Genomic DNA, 13,922 nt, shown 5'->3' with positions numbered 1-13,922 from the left:
TGAGTGACACAGAGGGTCTTTCAGGTTCAACAAACAATACAGATACATCAGTGGGGAGACCTTGAAATGTCACCAGTGTGAGAGCATGCTGTTGTAAACAACAGGCTCTCTGTCCCTAAGGTCATGTGGATAATGTAGAGAAACTGTATTGACAAGTGCAGCATGAAAAGGTACATCTCTATGCTTAGCATTAAGAAGATAACAGGAGTCTGATGTAAATCAGTATGTGCCAACATTTGAATGATGTCAAACAAAATGCTACGGTACCTTTAGGCCTTGCCAGGGGAGGCTACCTCGGAGGAAGTACATGAACATGTGACCCAGTGCCTCCAAATCATCCCTTCTGCTTTGCTCTGAAAGAGACAGAAGAAGATTAAAATTAGCTCAGCTGTTGAGAAATACATTCATTTTATAACCAGATGGTAAGGTTAACAGGCAATGAGAAGCAGGAAAATACAGCATAATAATTATCCAGGACTTCAAATTAACAAAGTATAGTATAAAAGGCCATGATTAAGCCGAAGAGGGGGGGCAATCCTGTGCCATCGACAGCCAACAGTCTGCAGGGTTTCTCTCACTGATTACAACTCTAGCAAGTAGAGGGGAAGAGCTAATCAGTGAAACCACCTCCTGAAGAGGCTTAAACATGCAACTGTTGACTCTCATAGTACATGGTTGGCCACCACTGCCATGGAGTAAAACAGCCATGTAAATAAAGGGTAAAATGACCATGAAATGAATCAGAGAATTCTAATTAAAGACACATGAAATTGAGAAACATCTTACCGTAACTTCGAATTATTAAACAAATAGCTGTGTAAGGTATTTGTTTAAAATGCTGTCCACATGTTGATGATGTATTTGTACACAATACACTTAGGATTAAACCATTTAACTGAATTTAAATGAATGCAAAGCTCATCTATGCAAATGTAATGGGCTTATCAAACCACAGCCCTGCTCCGGAGACTTTCTTACCCTTTCCCAAGTGTGTGTTGATGCTCATGTAGCGTGCCGTCCCAGTCAGACTCTTGTGCTCCCGGTAGGGGATGTGTTTTTTGGTCTCGGGGTCTATGTACTCTTTGGCCAGACCAAAGTCAATGATGTGGATGGTGTGCTGCCTTTTGCTTCCTGGCCGCCCAACCAGAAAGTTTTCTGGCTTCACGTCTCTGTATATCAGACTCTTGGTGTGGACATACTCCATCCGTGTTATCTAGACAAGCAATAAACAAGTCGATATTAGTCAATGAAAATGTAAAATCATTCAATAACCTGACAGTTTTTGAACATCAAGACAAAGTATTCTCAGGCTTTACCTGAGGCTACACTGAAGACAGAAGCTTTCAGTAAACATCCTAGTTGTATTATATTATTACTGTCAGCTTAAGTTGAAAAATATTTCAAATGTTTACTCAAAACTAGGGTAGTGTTAACAATGCTACAATACTTTTACATACTTTATTTTATGTTAACCTTGATATCACAAAAGCTAACTCATCTAAGTTAGCCTACACCTGTCGACTCCCCCTCCAGGCCTTACCAGCTGTATGGCTATCATGAGGACGGTCTTGAGGGAGAAGGTGCGGTCACAGAGGTCAAACAGATCCTCTAGACTCGGCCCAAGCAGCTCAAGCACCATGGCGTTGTATTTCCCGCATGGACCAAAGTAGTACACCTGAGGGATTCCCTCTGTGGAGACACAAATACACAAATAAAGTTAGGGAACTTATGTAAAATATTGGCCTATCAATGGAATGAACACAATTCAATTGTTGCTATGTCTTACACAATAACGTATTCTCTTTAATGGGCGCTTTTATTCTTCTTACCTGACAAAAAATATTTTGTTGGTGTGGATTGCACATGTGGAAAAGAATATTAGAAACAATTCAACTACATGGTCTGATAAATGCTCTGATAAGTTTACATGTTTTATTTTAACAACTAAGTTGAGTTTACATTAATGCAATGTTTTTCTTGAGTATTGAAGTGGCAAAATGAAGAAGCTGCTGATGTCAACAAAACGTTGTGAATTAAAAATGTTGTCAGTGCACTGTTCCTCTTTTGTTTGTTTCCCAAGTGCCTGTTTCTTCTGTAATCTTTACGTCAAATGAATGACGTAAACCGATACAGAAAATATTTCGCTCGCATTTCCAGGCACAAGATTCACAATTTTTTAATATTGCCACATAATACAATAGAAGTGTAAGACGTAGTGATGGGACATTGCAAGTGCTGCGATAGGTGCTTTGTGTGCTGGAATAGACTCTTCACAGACACTATAGCAGCAACAGGTTTGGCAGTTTGTCGTGACTAGAGTTTTCTGTGTTGATAAACTTCTGTTATTCTATAATATAAAGTCTTATCAAGAAATACAGCCAACTGTTTTCAGCTTCATTAGATATGGTCTAGCTTTCAATGCAAGCCTAGTACATTTTTTCCTTCAGATTAAAGGGATTAAAGGGAAAGGCATCTAAAAGAAACACGGTGACGGTGAGCAGCATACTTTCAACAACTGTAAATAGCCTTTGCTACTAGAAACCACCACACCCATTTTGTGGTAATTTGTAGGACCTCTAATTAATCTGAATGGATAATCACAACAGTGTGTACTAACTATGTATATCAGTGTTTTGACAGTGGGAAAACCAGGGTGTGACAGAAAACAACAGTATGTCCTTTTGTTGGAACAATACTAAACTTATTTCTAATTGTGCAAAAAAGACATACCTATATCTGAAAATCACCAATCTCCAATTTATTAATAGTTGGGTGCAACATTTGGTCCTAAAAAACACAAAGAACAAGCAGACAGTGGCCTAAAGCTTCTGCTTCCTAATGTCTGCCAGCTACAGATTTAACAGCTTTGTCACAACAAAGTGAACCGCTGAGGCCTGTGAGGAACCAGCATCATATTTCACAAACACCCTTCGATAACATGCAACAGCTCCCTGGAAAAAAAGATACGTTATGCTACGTACACACAAAAGAAACCACTAATTTAACTGCAAACTGATTCCGCCCTCTGGCTCGTTGACATTTGTTGCCTAAGAATCCATCGACTTCTAATCCACGGACAGAGAAGTTGTTAACACTTCTCCCACGTTTAAAACCACCGCTCTCCAGGTCCTCGCTACCAGGTTAGTCCTTGTCGAGTTTATTCTGTCACCAGGAAGCCATCCAAAAAAACTTTGAACCATGATGTGGTGCCAAATACCAAGTATCTACATGCCAGTCATCCCCCTAAAAGCTCACTAACCATGAGACACAACAACAGCACCCACCCAACAGCAAACACAGACAGATAAAGAGAGTCAATGATAGCATTAAAAAATGGGAAAGGGACCAAGAGAATGGGAAAGCACACTTGTACTGTACTTGTCTGTAAGAAAAATGAAGTGAATGAGTTAAGGAATGAAAGTATTCAGTTTGGATTGTGTGTCAGCGCAGGTCGAGGACACACACACACACACACACACACACACACACACACACACACACACACACACACACACACACACACACACACACACACACACACACACACACACACACACACACACACACACACACACACACACACACACACACACACACACACACACACACACACACACACACACACCTGTCTGCCCTTTAGTCTCTAGGATTTACGAGGTAATGAAGCCAATGACAGATGAGGCAGTGACAAGAGATCACTGGAAGGGCTGACTCATCAAAGCTTGGCCCAAATCTAGAGGACATTCAAAACATAGTCATCACAGTGTATTATAATCTACTGCTGGTGCATGTAAGCAAAGGCTGGTGTTTCACAGCAGCTGTAAGCATAAATCTTGAAATGGCTGGTGGAAAATATTTTCTATGATAATATATACTGTGATATGACTTGCCAACAGCGGCTGTGCACAATAGGATATGTGAGACTATGTGTGATGTGACGGTTGACACCATAACAACAAAACAGTGAAGTTACTCTCCAGTGCAGCAACTTTTCTTTAACAGGAAACCGTGAGCACTTCAAAGCAACTGAACGATAAAGCAGCCATGCCAACTATCATCTTGATCAGGCAACAATTCTTTTTCTTCTCTTCAATAGCTTAAGGCCAAACAAACCATTTCAGCAGTTGGCTTCTCTCAATTATACACAATAAACAAAATGTATCAGTTCTGTGATGATAAACTTCTGTAATTCTATTATATAAAGTAATATAAAAAAATATATCCAACTGTTTTCAGCTTTATGGGATATGGTCTGGCTTTTATTGCAAGCCTAGTTCAATGGTACTCTGACCCCTGCTGTCTTACAATTTTAGACAATCCAACCTATTGTATCTACAGACAGACCTCCTCAGGCTACACAGCAAGAGAGAAGGCCGCATTATGTCAGCTGAAGACAGTGTTGCCCTACAACGAAATGTCAGAGTTAAGGGCCAAAGAGGAGAGGGCCTAAAATGAGAGAAGGGCAGGGCAGGGAATGTGTATTAAAATATTCAGATTATGGAGTAGAGTGCACAGAGAGAAGAGAAAAAGGAGAAGAAGACGAGATTTCCATTAGACCCAGTGTTCTGGAGATGTTCTTACAAGGCTGAAATGTGATCAGCACTTGGGCTTGCAGAGACTGAGCCTGGAGCTACAACAAAACATAACACAAAAGCAATACAAGTCAGAAAAATGCCCGAGGACTGAATAATTAGTGGAGGAAAAAATAAAACAGCAAGACTGTTTTTTTATCAAGTTAATCATGAGGTAATAAAATTGTGTGAAATAAAATGAGAATTTACAGCATGCTACTTTTATAAATCATGGCAAAATATTTAAAGATGAATAATATAAGATTGGGGGCATTTTGATGGCCTCTCAACAGCTCTCAGCATGGGAACTCCTGAGTAAGCGGCTCGCAGCTAACGGAGCTAACGGTACAAACTACGGCCAACACGCTGACGGAGTGGTGACACTGTTGTATTGGACGACGTTATCAGCTGTAACCGCCATATGAGAGCAGCGCAGAGCGGCAGCTGTGTCGGTCATGCTGACATGCTGACATGCAAAAACATGCACTAAAAGCACGCCCTGCCGGTCCGGTCAACAAAACTAGGAAAAGTTCGGACAAAAACTTACACAGAGGGAGATAACTCCTATATATCTTTACATAGAAAATCTTTGTTTGCTGCTATATCAATGCTATATTGCTCCTTTAATTAACAAAAATAGTCAATATCATTATAATATATTTTCAGGATTTGCTTCTTGATATTTCTTCTATTTTCTGTTGTTATTGTGCGTTGATCGCGACAAAAGTCAACACATTGACTGATTTCTTTTTAATGTAAAAATGTTCCTCCTGGCATGCATAGGAAGCCATGATTTGAATGAAATATCATCATCAACATGGACACTGTGTCACTGACACAGCATATCATGCCCTCAAAAGCTATGATGGGGCTGATGAATATTCACAGGCATGTGGATAACTATCAAAGAGGAAACCTCCTTATATTTGACAATAATTACAGTGACATCCATGCAATCCATAGCTAAATCGGCCTGTAAAAATCCGGCAAATGATAGTTGGTTTATAAAAACTGCACAACCTCTCCGCAGCTATTCCCCTAACAGTGGTAAAGTGACTTTAGCCACAAACTCTTAGGCTGACTAGTACAAGATTTGTTTACCCACAAGTGCTCACAAGCACTTTTTAGTTTTGCAGCCATTACTACAAAGAGCAATTGAAATGCAGTCTTTTTTTTAATTTTCACAAAAATATGTGAACTGGGAGGCACAACTCCCAACTGGTGGGATCTGTTCAGGACAGAAGAGAATTAACAGTGTGCAGATAAGCTCCTCCTCTGCGTTAAGTGCTGAGTCGTCCATGCTGTGACATATCTGAGGCTCTTGGGTTGAGCAGGCCTAACAGGGTCACATGTCCCCATTTAGCAAAGTTGACAACATAAGTAGATTTAATCTGTCGCCTTGACTCCGCCCATGCTAGACAGTCAAATGAGTCTTTCTGTCAAATCATCATGGAGTAGCCAGTCATCAGCTGGAGACAGGACTCTCTGCTGAACTGTGTGGTAAAATTAAAGCTACATTTTAAGAAGATAGTTACTACTGAAAGTTTCTCGGTCTCAACCAATGGACAACGTCTAACCTAACACAGGATAAATATATAACCAATCAGCATTTAGCTGAACGCATTGCAATTGCTTTTTTAATTATTTTTTATTCAAAGTGCTTCCTCATTGCAAACATTTTCAAAAGGTATTGTCTGCCATTCACACTTAAGCAACATCTTGCACAGGCCAGCACTATATCAGGAAAATCTGTGAAGTTGGTTGTGACGATGATATGACTTGCGATTAACATTGAAGCGTGCTTTTTTAGCTCTACATTTCCAATGGTCAACCTGGTTGTTTTTTTTAATTCAGAACTGGATAAGAATCAAATATTTTTTCCGTTCCCTGTGACAATAACCCCAATAAACACTCAATCTGGATGAACAACAGTTATCCAGTCTACAAACTGGATAACTGTTGAAACGAACAACTAAGTAGTAATATTTATAAATAATGATAGTTTTTGACTTGTTATACTTCTATCAGCTCTATAAACCAGTTTTTTGTCACTCTGTATTCAATCATTGGTAATCACATGCACACAGATATTTTCAGCAAAAGTGGGCGTCATTATGTGTATGGAGCCGCTATATAAAACGGTGATGTACAACCTGCATGACTGGTGGCGGCTGAGGCATTGACCACTATAGGAGCTCCACTGATATCAATAGTTTGTAAAACCCTATCTGGGCCGATTAATTGATTGACCTCTATTACAGACAGCTTTTGTTTTAGTTTGTTTGTCAAATTTCAAGTGTTTTTGTAAAACAGAGGCAGTGGATGAAAGACTGCTGACAGAGCATATTTAAGTATTGCTTTTCTATAAGTTAATGCTTGTTGAACAGGTGTATTGATAAAGTATTGGCTTTTTACTCATGAAGGTTACTGCTTGCAGTGTACATCTGTAAAAGATGTTCATTGGCAATCACAACTGAAACTGTATAAAGCAAGATTGTAATAATGTCCAGTAGCCATTTGGAAACAGCCTGTTCTACTGTGCATATTGCCTGTCGCCTAGTTGTGTGTAAGGGCTAGGAATACTTTTTTCATGTTGCACAATCCCAGACTTCATACAATAAGAGTAAGGCTGAAGGCCAGCAGTGGTCTCAATGGAAGAAGGGAAGGTCAAGGTGTGTTTATTGTGCCAGAGTCAACAACCAAAGGCAGAGAGAGACAAGGCTTACTGTTGAGTCTATGTGTGTGTGGTCACGCATCGGATAAGATTTGCTCGCAGATCAGAATGACTGATAAAAACAAGAACAGCCATAAAGAAAAAAATAAGTCACACCCTGTTGGCAATGCATGTTAGAGAGTTTCCCTGCAATCTGCAGGCAGCACACAGTCAATCAGCGAGGCAGAGGATACTGTTGCTTGGGAAGCTGTCCAAGTAGACACACCATAATGGACTGACTACTTGTAGAGGGCCTTCTATAAATAGTCAAGGACTACCCTAATGCCCCACCTCCTTATCAACAGTGGAGGGCTTTTGCTTTGGCACAAGAAGCCAGGAAGCTGGCACGTGTCACAAAATTAGACCCACACAGTTGTCAGGCTGGGGAGGATCACTGCAACGAGAGGAACGGGCCACTTGCAATAGTCTCAGAATGACAAACACACTTATACATACAAGCATACCCACTAGTGGTGAAACAGACCATTGTCGATCCGTGATCCGTACGGATCCCCCATCAAGGTTCGGCAGGTATGTGAACTGCAGATTAGTTACCCAGTTTAACATTAACCATAACAAAATAAAGTTTGACTGACGAATGTTATCCGCCGATATTCAGTAAAATATTTGATCAGGCCGATTTCCGTTAATGTTACATCATGAACAACCAATCACAGGAGGAGAGCTAGTAACGTTAGCTAGTAAAGTAAGCAGCAACAGTAACGGCTAACAAACTGGTTCGATTGCATTATGATGCGTTCAAGTGAAAATTAGTATTGGGCGAAGGTAAATTAAAATGGATTATTGTCGGCAAATTAGGTTAATACAGGTGATATTTCCAACAAATTCAAACCATATGTTAAAAAGCTCAAAATCAGCTTGTATGCGTCAGCTTGGATTTGACAGTTTGGTTCAGCTGAATTCTCGGGCCCCTCCTAATGATGACAAAATAGGAAAGACTCGCTGGTCTACTATGTATGTTGACCCCCCCCCCCCCGACTGTGTTAGCAGTTGCCGCACCAACTATATAAAGCAGAACACTGGCCAACCATAGTCTCAGTTTTGCCTCTCGCACATTGCTGCTGCTTGCGCTAGCATTAGCAGGCCTGGAGCAAAAAAAGACGTTGTACATGAACGAGATTTGTTCTTCTGCAGTGTCAGCGAACACAACAAACAAGCCCACCAGCAACTGTGCTATATTATTTAAGGACCTACCAACAGCTACTCTAACCACAAGAAAAACAGTATGGCTAGAGCTATTGACACTCACTCATGTTGGAGCCGCTCGCCCAGCTACAACCCTCTCTCTCTCTCTCCAAGGAGCATAAATGTGCTTCTAGTGACTGTCAAGGCTCCACAAGACCCCCTGTCTTTCCAGCGGAGAAAGGAGAGTCCGACAGTAACTTTTCATGGTTGGTTAGCTCTGACTAGCGGCTCTGTCCATGCTACACTGAGCAGTGGTCAGTCAGTATCTCCGCCTGTGCCCTGACCCCTGTGTGCTTCCTACAGTCATTGCTCCTCAGTTGGGAGAGAGGTTTGAGCAGAATTTGAGGGTGTAGTTACGTTTTAATAGACCAAGTCTTCTTTAGGCTAAATTAAGCAATCAAATGTAAATTCGGACTTGGTACCTGTTCTGCAATTACTTCATTATAAAAGGACCTGGTCCGGGAGAAGAGAAAAAAAAATGAACTGATTGGCCATGAAGGTGCAGCTGGTTGTAGAGCGGGAGATTGCACAGACCTAATCTACCTTTTCCTTTGTTCAGTTTGACTAACTAGTGTGGACATGTTTGCATATGGTGTCTGAATAACAGACTGAGGATGAGAGTTGAGAGCCAACAAAATTAACACATGCATCCAAACAAACCTAAAGAAACATGACAGGTGAGCCTTTCCAAAAACAGCCAGTCACGCAGGGCTGTGAAAGAAAATCAAGTCCTCCCAACCATCTGACTCTGCCTTCTCCCTCACCCTCTGCAACTATCTCACCAGCCAGACCAGATCAAAAGAGCTGCTGCCCTGGAGCCACAGCTATGCATCACAGCACATTAACATGTTGTGGGCAGTGTTGTTGGAGAGGAAAGACGCTGGGTACTGTAGAGGTGGGATTAGAAAAAGGAAGCAGGCTTCCATAACATCCATTGGCTCAGATGTGGGAAGACTCATGCTTTGAACTTTAGCCCATTGAAGAATGGAAGCTGTTGGGGTTGTTTTCATGTGTCCGTTTCCCTGATGGTACATATCCACATCTGAAAACGAATAATTTCCGTTCCTTTTTGCCTTCTATTAACACCATGCAGGCAAATTTCTTATGTATTTTCCTGACTAAATGCTGAATCTGAAAACAGAGGTCTCACACTGCAGTGCAAAGGATTTTTGTTTTTCAAATTGAACAATCTATGCTAATTGGATGACTACAGAGAAAGGTGAATCATATTTGTCCTTGTACAAGATGAAAACCTGATTGAGCAAAAATCGCACAACTTCATTTCAGACCTGACATTTAAAAGTTAAATTCAATATTTTTTCAAAGTCTATTTTTTCCAAAATAAAAGGCAAAATGGTAAAATATGATCACATTTGTTGCATTACGGCAAATAAATCCTTGATGTTAATGAACTGTCTCACACAAGCTTAATACCAGTGGCAACAAAAATATCCACTCAGCTGAGTAAAATCAACATATTTAGCAAACTGCAAATCAGAGTGTGAACATTAGGGATTCAATCTTTGTCCTATTCTGTGTCTCTCCCATTGCTAGCTAATTTAACTAAAAGCACATTATGTTAATAATAACATTGCCTTATTTAATATCCCTAAGACAAAAAAAAGTGTTTATCCAGCTGCACACAATTGTCTGTGTCTGTTTCCAAATATAAAGTCTGAGGTTTCTGTTCCTGCCCAGTCTAGTGTGAAAAGGCCCATTCACATTAAACTCATCATTATGGTGCTGTCTATCAGAGACTAATAATATACAGATTGCATCTCTCTTACCTGAATTTCCCAACTGTTTGTAAAATCTATATTCCAAATGGAGCTGTGGTGCCCTGGACTTTATAGGTTCCTGAAAGAGAAGAGAGGAGAAAAAGAAAGAAAGGTGAGTGCTACATATATCATAGTCCACAAATTGGTCATGTCAATATTCCCTCTCTTCAATGTTTGTTGGTTGGCTCAGTTAACCCTGCGGGGGAATTATTCTCCAAGGATAAAACAGAACATTGTGTATTTGTTCTTTTATTAAAAAAAAAAAAAAGAAAAAAAGCTAATTTGTAAAGTCATTTTGAAACATCAATCCTTGCATGGCTTTCACACAGTGGAGGGAAATTATAGACTCACTGCAACCCCAAGAAAAGCACAAGAAAGTAGTTTGTGAGTGACAACCTTGCTTACACATTAACAGGATAATCTTAGTCTGCAATTAACTAAAATACCTACAGTACAATGTTGTCCTTATTCCGATGCATAATATAACTTAAATTCAGTCTCAGGTCAGTGTGTGGGATGGGAGAGGATATAGAGCATTTCCAGCTGGTGAACAGCCGGCTTTTGTGATGACATGGCAGATAATCAACCCACCGGGACATATTGTTCATTATATCGCTAGCTCCAGCTTTACAACCTAAAATGTAATCTGATTAACCCCACTCTTATGATGACAAGGGCATTATGGACAAACGTGAAGAGGATAGAACAAACACACACCCAACTTAATTCCTTTCCTTAATCTTCAGTAGCTGTGCCACAGACTGTGCTTAAGCCCCCGTTCCCAAAAGCAGTATGCAGTCCCCCTTTTCACACACTGCCAACAATACTGGCTTTACATGGATCCAAAGACGTACATTATCATATTTGTCAAATTGATAGAGTAAGCTCTGATGTGCCCAACAATATGAAACAGCCATACATAACATTTACCTCTATTGTACCTTTTTATTCAACATACCAGTTATGAAAATGCATATTTAGCCACACAACTTCTCAAGAGGTGCTTGAAGTGAGATTATATTTTTTTCCCCCCATGTGCATCTAATTCCAAAGCACTTCTATTTCAAATTATATAAACTAAAAGCTTAAAGCTGTTAAGCTCCCACATTCACTCCATTAGGCCTTTATTAAATCAGAAGCATTTCTCTTCTGGTGCCCTCCTAACACGTAGGAGTGCGCACATAAAGTATGAGCTCTTTTCAACACAATAAGGAACGTCTTTTTCCATCCTTTTGCGATAAACATTTTCAGTCCTATGGGATGTGTTCTGTGGTTTCACTTCAAGGTTCAATTTAAAAAGGTGGATTAGTTATTAACCAACTTTGCTTTACTGTTTTCCATAAAATTCCCAATATAGACTGTTATTAGTTATTTTTAATTTTTTTTTTTAAATATCAAAAGGGTTTCTCATATATTCCTGATTTTTTTTTTCTACCTGCCTTTTACAAAACAATAATATGTGATTGATTAATCAAAGTTGTTGAATAAAACAGAGAAAGGACTCAAAAAGTCTCTAAAACTGTTCTGGTTGTGATTTATCTAACCAGCTGCTAAATGTATTCTTACAGCATGATCCGCTCTGGATGCTGGCCAGAGAAGTTTTGAGGTGAAGGCAGAGAGACAGTGAGCCTCATTGTCTATTTTCGGTGTTGCGGAGAATTCTATTTCTCTCTTTTTTTAGTGGGTCTGTGTCAACGTTATCAAACACCTGATAGCTAATGTTAATGACCCGTTTTGTGTGGTCGCATGTCTTCTGAGGGAAACAGGGAACATGCAATGGCCAACAAGAGAAATGCTTTTATATGTTATCATTTTTTTTTATACTCAGGCATGCAAACTCATCAGAGACCAGAAGCATTATCATGTTCTCATATGATGCTAACATGTTCAAACTCTCAGAGATTACATAAATGTTTTTCTATGAACTGTGAAAGATTTCAACATCCTGCTCCAACATGATGCCAACAAGGACAAGTGCCAGAGAATGCCGGAAGCTAGAAATTGAGAGTGGAAGACAGGAGGCAATACAGAGCAGTGGAGGCCTGTGGGAGGAGGACGCGTGACTAGTCTGGGAGGAGGAGCGAGGAACTGCTGAAGCGTCATCGACCTCCCACATGAACATGGACAACGAGCATGTCACCCACAAGTCAGGCCATGCCAAAGAGAGGAGGAAAAGAAAATATAAAATATATAAATACTGAGTCAAAGCAGATGGTGCATAACCACAGGACCCTTTAAAACAGCTTACAATGGGAAACAGAGGCTTATGGCAGCTTTACGTACTTAAGAGTCATCTCTATTCGTAGCAGATGGGCTAAGCTATGGCTGTGCAAATGACCAGGGCCAAGCTGCAAACGTCTGATGTAACATCATTGCATATATGACGCGGATTTTTCACAGCCCTTGCTCATATCAAAAAATCTTTGATCTGCTCCCTCTGCAGACATGCTCCAAGGACATGGCAGGGCTGCACCCACAGAAGCACTTTTGTAAAAGGGAATGTATTGTGGGTAGAGCTGGGCGCTAAACCAATTTATCCGGTACATAGCTTTTAATTGCCTTTGCAATTATTTTTTTTGCATATAATGCTACGCTGAAGAAAAGCCCTGAGGAGCGCTACGGCCGGGGAGACCTAAGAGTGCATTTAGAGGGGACCGATACTAAAGGTGTACTCTTATCACTCATGGTTCTAACTTCATAACAATAAAATGTATAACCCACAATAACTGTCTTTGACAGAGTAAAACACCATGGTACACAACAATTTCTGACACAAACAATTTGTGAAATTAATTATTGTATATTTAAAAATATACACTGCCGCATGGCATGTTGGGTAACATTATAGCTGCTAGCTAGCCACAGAGGCTCCGTCAATACTGCACATTAAAAAACAGAAAAGAGAGATTGAGGTAAAAGAAAGTGAGCCAAGAGATTCACTACAATAACTTTTGTTCAAGAGAGGAGCTGTGTTTGTTGTTTGGAAGTTTTTGGTATTAAAAACTCCAAGACACGTTGGAATACAGAGTGTGATTGCGTTCAGTGGCCAGGGATACAGCAAAGCCAAAAGGGTCATAGGGACATAGCTCGACAGGATAAGCAAGCGATGGAGCGCCATTACGAATGCAATAAATGTCCATCCCCCATGCAAGGACATGGTCCCGCTACAGACGGTCGAGAAGAACGGGATCAATGATTATAAAACTAGATTCGAGGTGTGTCTGGCCGGGTCAAAAGTACTTCAACGTTATTTCAACATGGTACCAATAACACAGATTGTACCAGTCGCCCACTTCTCTAAAACAACAGACCTGCTGTCAGTTTTAAAACTATCTGAAAATAGTTTGTTTTGAACAGAATTTCGTTGACATATCTAACTTATTGATTTTTTACTACCTTGCAGTTTGCACAATAAAAATGTTGTTTACATTCTGCAACTGTTTTATGCATTCTGATTTCTTCCTATTTTGTATAATATTGTGGAGTCAAGCAAACCCTTTAGTAATTAAAGCCTACAGAATATACATGACATTAAAAGGTTTCTTTTTTTATATTCTATGTACTCCTGAGTGTAGAATAAGCAACCATAAACTTATACAAATGTCCAAAAAAAGAAGGAAATACCGCACTACACTGTGAAACCACCTGAATCTT

General features: G+C 40.1%; 1 protein-coding gene across 2 annotated transcripts in view; it reads right to left on the bottom strand.

Annotated features, from left to right (window-relative positions):
• The window catches only part of csnk1g2b (casein kinase 1, gamma 2b), a 36,793-nt gene that overhangs the window by 8,924 nt on the left and 13,947 nt on the right, over positions 1–13,922 (bottom strand). For both annotated transcript variants that reach the window (XM_054602290.1, XM_054602291.1), the window contains exons 3-6: positions 10,278–10,347; positions 1,541–1,689; positions 979–1,213; positions 268–353 (exon numbers count right to left, since the gene is read on the bottom strand). In XM_054602290.1, the coding sequence (XP_054458265.1) occupies positions 268–353; positions 979–1,213; positions 1,541–1,689; positions 10,278–10,347 (540 nt within the window). The remainder of the gene's footprint in view (positions 1–267; positions 354–978; positions 1,214–1,540; positions 1,690–10,277; positions 10,348–13,922) is intronic.

This window comes from Anoplopoma fimbria, chromosome 8, assembly GCF_027596085.1.
Source record: "Anoplopoma fimbria isolate UVic2021 breed Golden Eagle Sablefish chromosome 8, Afim_UVic_2022, whole genome shotgun sequence".
Taxonomy (NCBI): domain Eukaryota; kingdom Metazoa; phylum Chordata; class Actinopteri; order Perciformes; family Anoplopomatidae; genus Anoplopoma; species Anoplopoma fimbria.
Note: the sequence above shows the minus strand (reverse complement) of the source record. Positions and strands in the feature narration are given on the sequence as shown.